Below are 5,119 nucleotides of genomic sequence, written 5' to 3'. Positions count from 1 at the left end.
TTCCTTATTGTAAGATTGCTTGTAATGTTTTCTTTGTGTAACTGGCAACAGAACTGGAACACAGAAAATGTTATACTTACTTTACATAGGGTCTTGTTTCCTAGAAGCCCCTACCCATGTTGGTTGTCTTCGGCCAACGAGGCTATCTGAAACAGAACTGTTAGTAGGTTTGAAGGCCATAATTCTCTAACATTGATTATTAAAAAAATTAAGAAAATACTATGCACTGAATAAATCATGTCTTATAACAGCCTATAAAGCAAACTATTTTACTTTGTAAATTAATGTAAAGAAAAGCACAAAGCAATCGTAGCTACACAAACGTAGGGATAAAATCTAAAATTAACTTTTCTGGTCTGTGCTATTCTTTGAAACAAAGTGTTTTTTAATATTTAACATCTCCTACATTCCAGTTTCCAGCATAATTTTTATATTATTTTTATCCTTCCTAGTATATCATTTGCACAAATAAAATCCAAGGCTTATAGAATTTTTAGGAATCACAAAGTAGCTTCAATTATGCCATTGAAAACTATGAGGTTTAGATCTAAGTGTAATCTCAAAATTTAGAAGTAGTTTTTCTCTGTTTTCTATTTTCAGCAATGTAAGAAATGCTGGGTTTCATTCTGATGTTTTATTCCTGGACCAAGACCTGCGATCTCCTTACTAATTGCCATTCTTCATCCATCTTCACCTGGTCTTGAATGTTAACTGGTAAATTATGTAGTGACCATCTTAGTCACTTTTAAATGGTTCCTTCCTGATCTAGTGATCTATACTATTTGTTTTTACCAATATTTCCTAGGATATAGCTTGTAAGAAGATGAAGATTTCATATTTTAGATGCTAATGAGAAACTTCCCAGAGACTGTCATGAAAATGTTTGTTTTAAACTAAATATATGTGATATCTTAAAAAGGATTTATTAACAAGTCAAAGATTTTATTCTTATTACATGACAGTCATTTAAAAAATAATAGTTTTCATCTCAGTATAAATACATTATTTTTAATTATGCATTTATACTAATAACAATAAATAATAATTTAATATATACCAAATTATAAAGATATAACAATCTATATACACTGTTACATATATTCATATGCATGCATGTGTACATATAATATAACAATATATATGTATATACACTGCTAAATACATACACACACATACACTCACACACACACAAACACACACACACACACACACACACACACACACACACACACACACACACACATGAAATGAATGCTAGTCAGGCAGTCTCTACGAACTGAGCTACAGACCCAGGCACAACCCAGTGAGTATCTTCTTTAGGTTTGTTACAGGAACATGAGCACATTAGCAGTGGTTACACAACTGTTGAAAATCTCACTTCTCTCTCTGCAACCATTACATATATGCATGCATACATATATACGTGTGCATGAATGCATATATGGACATGGACATGGACATGCATGCATGTGTATGAGTGTATATGTGTGTGTGTATGTATAATATAAATATATATTATTTACACATAAGATTTTTGCCCAACTTTTATGCTGTCAATACATTAGAGAACAAATAACGTTAAAAATTTTTGAATATAAATATAGTTACATAACTTTTTTCCCTTTTCACATTTCAGTTCTTTCTATATAACCCTTTGTTCTTTCTTAAATTCATTGCCTCTATTTAATTTTTATTTTACTAACACACACACGCACACATATACACACACTCCTAAATATATAAATACAACTTGAGCAGCCCATATAGTGTTATTTGTATATATATGATTTCAGGCTTGATCATCTGATATTAGAAAAACAATCGGAGGCTCCTTCCCTGGAGACAACTAATCTTTTTCTTATTATCAGTATTGTTTATTTGTTTATAGTTTTTATCTAGGGTTGAAGTCCATATTTTTTCCTTCTCTGATAGCATGTCCATTAGTGTCAATCTTGTTCAGGTCTTATTTTGGCTGCCATGTTGATGAGATGTCTTGGGTGCAGCTTCTACAATGCTTTTGGATATAATTTTGACAGAAAACTTCTACTTCTATAAAATCTTAAAATCTTTTGGCCCCTTAGGCCTACTCAATAAAAGAGAAGGTGTACCAGGTACCAAGAACGAGACTACTATTTGGGGATAGTGAGGCAATGGATATTGGAGGAGAATCTAGAACCAGCACTCTCTTAACAATATTCTTAATATTTGTCCTTATATCAATAGATAAGTATAGGTTTAATCCCTAATCAAAGGAATGTCTTCCTGCAATAGAGAAAAATCTTTGCAGAAAACCATAGATAGATACATTATGAAGCTGATGTTATCTGGAGAAAATGAATTTGAGAGTTGTCATATTTACCCAGATGGTTTCTGTGGGTAAAACATTTTGTATTAAGCATTAGTCATTTTTTCCCAAGATTTGTACTTAGAATTACCATGAATAATATTTTGGTATGCTCAAGTGTAAGCTTATTGGAGAATTGGAAGGTAACCTGTATACAAACATGTTTTATAAAAACATGTTTTATGTAAATTGAAAACCATACATTTCAAAGAATTATGTTTTTGAGAAAGGTTATAGTGTATAAATAATTGGCAAATAATTGAGTCTCAAGGGTCTAAATTATATTCAACAAGCATTTTTCTTCATCAGCTATGCTTGCTACTAGTTTTCTCATCACTGCTTCTGCTTCTTGATCATTTTCTCTCTCACCTTTATCAAGATGCCTTATTATACATTAACCACATGATAATATTCTTTAAACTTCATGGTAGCAACTATTCTGAAGTTCTCACTGAGAAAATCAAATCTCCAATTCCATGCTACCGAGATCTTCCATGGAAATCTCATGTGTATTCAAGTCAGTATCTCAAAAAACCCAAGGTTAATTGTCTTTTTTAAAAACTTCAACCTATTTAAACTTTATATGATAAAATAAAATCAATAATTTTGCCTCACACTGTTGACCAGGAAGCTGATCCTTAATACTAGTTAATTTTGTTTGTTTGTTTTTGTTTTGTTTTGTTTTGTTTTTTTGCTGTTTCTACACTACTTTTACTTGTCATGGAAACATAACTTAAAAAAATCTGCTCACATTTAAAAATGCTGAATTAAATGTGAATTTTCAGCACTTTCAACTGATATGTCATGAAAAGTTCTATTTCTGATAGAGTTCTCTGTTCCAGAATGAATAGATTAGTTCATTTTAAATGCCATTATGATTTGTACACTAAACAATTTTATCATGTAGTCAGGATGTTAAAATGAAATGAAGTACATTTTGCCTCTTTAGATAGAGGTATTGTGGTAATTAGTTATCACAAACTATTTATAATGAAACTGGCAAACATGATTAATAATCTTGACATTTTGCTACTACCTAGAATATAGTTTCAAAATGCCTTTTGATGTTTCAATCCAAAAATTCTCTATAGATAGATAAAAATCTGATCATTCAAAGAGAAACCATTTCTCTTTTATACATGGGGAATTGTTTAAATTACCAATATTCAAAATGTAGCTGTTTAAAACATTTTTAGTCAACATAATTCTACATATTACAGAATTTATAATATTCTGTTCTCAATTGTAATAAAGATCCTTTTTCTCATTACTGCAGATTTTTATGAACATATTTCACATTTACCTTCTTCTTGAGAACCATGCAAAACCAGAGCTTCGTCAGTGAGTTCATACTCCTGGGGCTTTCTCAGAACCCAAAAGTTGAGAAGATACTATTTGTTGTATTTCTACTGATCTATATTGCAACTATTGGGGGAAACATGATAATTGTAGTGACTATTATCTACAGCCCTGTACTGTTGGGTTCCCCTATGTACTTCTTCTTGATATTCCTCTCCTTTCTTGATGCATGCACTTCTTCTACTGTCACACCCAAGATGATTGTAGACTTCTTCTATGAGAGGAAGACCATCTCCTTTGAATGTTGCATGACACAATTGTTTACCAGCCACTTCTTTGCAGGAGTTGAGGTGATTATCTTGACATCTATGGCCTATGACCGCTATGTGGCCATCTGCAAGCCTCTTCACTACTCTTCAATCATGACCCGGAGGCTCTGTGGTACTCTCGTAGGGGTGGCCTGGACAGGAGGATTCTTGCATTCTATTACACAAGTTATCTTCACTTTGCAGCTGCCCTTCTGTGGGCCCAATTTTATTGATCATTTCATATGTGACTTGTTCCCATTACTGCAGCTTGCCTGCACTGACACACACATTTTTGTCATTTTGGTGTTTGCTAACAGTGGGTCTTTCTGCATCATTATCTTCTCCTTGTTGATTATCTCTTATGGTATCATCCTCTTCTCTCTAAGAGGTCACAGCTCTGAAGGAAGAAGGAAAGCTCTCTCAACCTGTGGATCCCACATTACTGTTATGATTTTGTTCTTTGTCCCATGTATGCTAATATATGCACGACCTTCATCTGCCTTTTCCTTTGAGAAAAACACACTTATATTTGCCTCTATCATGACACCATTGCTCAATCCTATGGTTTACACTTTCAGAAATAAAGAAATGAAGAATGCCATCAGGAAAATGTGTAGGAAATTGATAGTGGCTTCAGATAAATTTTAAAATAGTATTTTCCATGCTGGGGAGTTGGGTCAGTGTTGAAGAGAGAGAACTCTCTACACAAACGTTAGATCCATAGTTCCAGAACCCATGTCAGAAGCCAGGCAGTGGGAAGATTACTCACTGTACAAACAGTAAGTTCTGTTCCCATCACCCATGTCTGAAACCATATCTGAAGCTTGGTACAGCAGGAGACCTTTAATCCAGTGCTAATGAAGAAGAAACATGTGGATTTCAAGGGCTCAGAGGATGGCTCCTCTAGTAGACAAACAGTGTTCAACATTCAGTGATAAATTGTCACAAGGAAATTAGGAATGGGGCTATAGATTAATATAAGCACTCTCCTTTCTCTATACTCATGTGCACAAGCATAATGTGTGTACACACATGTTTGTACTATCCATGCCTAAGATGTGTACACACATGTTTATACTATCCATGTACAGACATTTGCCCCTAAGAATTAGCTTAAAATGTGGAGTTTTAGCATATATTGCTCAATAGCTTTATCAAGCTGTGAATC

The 5,119-nt window shown here is 33.3% G+C and overlaps 1 protein-coding gene across 1 annotated transcript; it reads left to right on the top strand.

Annotated features, from left to right (window-relative positions):
* The first annotated feature begins 3,660 nt into the window (after nucleotides 1-3,660).
* On the top strand, nucleotides 3,661-4,599 carry LOC127684389 (olfactory receptor 4C15-like). The gene has a single exon (XM_052181323.1). The coding sequence runs from the start codon at nucleotides 3,664-3,666 to the stop codon at nucleotides 4,597-4,599; it is 936 nt and encodes a 311-aa protein (XP_052037283.1). The 5' UTR covers nucleotides 3,661-3,663.
* Nucleotides 4,600-5,119: the final 520 nt, after the last annotated feature.

This window comes from Apodemus sylvaticus, chromosome 5 (assembly GCF_947179515.1).
Source record: "Apodemus sylvaticus chromosome 5, mApoSyl1.1, whole genome shotgun sequence".
NCBI classification, from domain to species: Eukaryota; Metazoa; Chordata; class Mammalia; order Rodentia; family Muridae; genus Apodemus; species Apodemus sylvaticus.
The sequence above is the reverse complement of the archived record's forward strand: the minus strand, read 5'-3'. Positions and strand labels throughout refer to the sequence as shown.

Excerpts from the sequence above, each read along its gene's own strand:
- LOC127684389 (XM_052181323.1), top strand. The coding sequence starts at position 3,664 with ATGCAAAACCAGAGCTTCGTCAGTGAGTTCATACTCCTGGGGCTTTCT.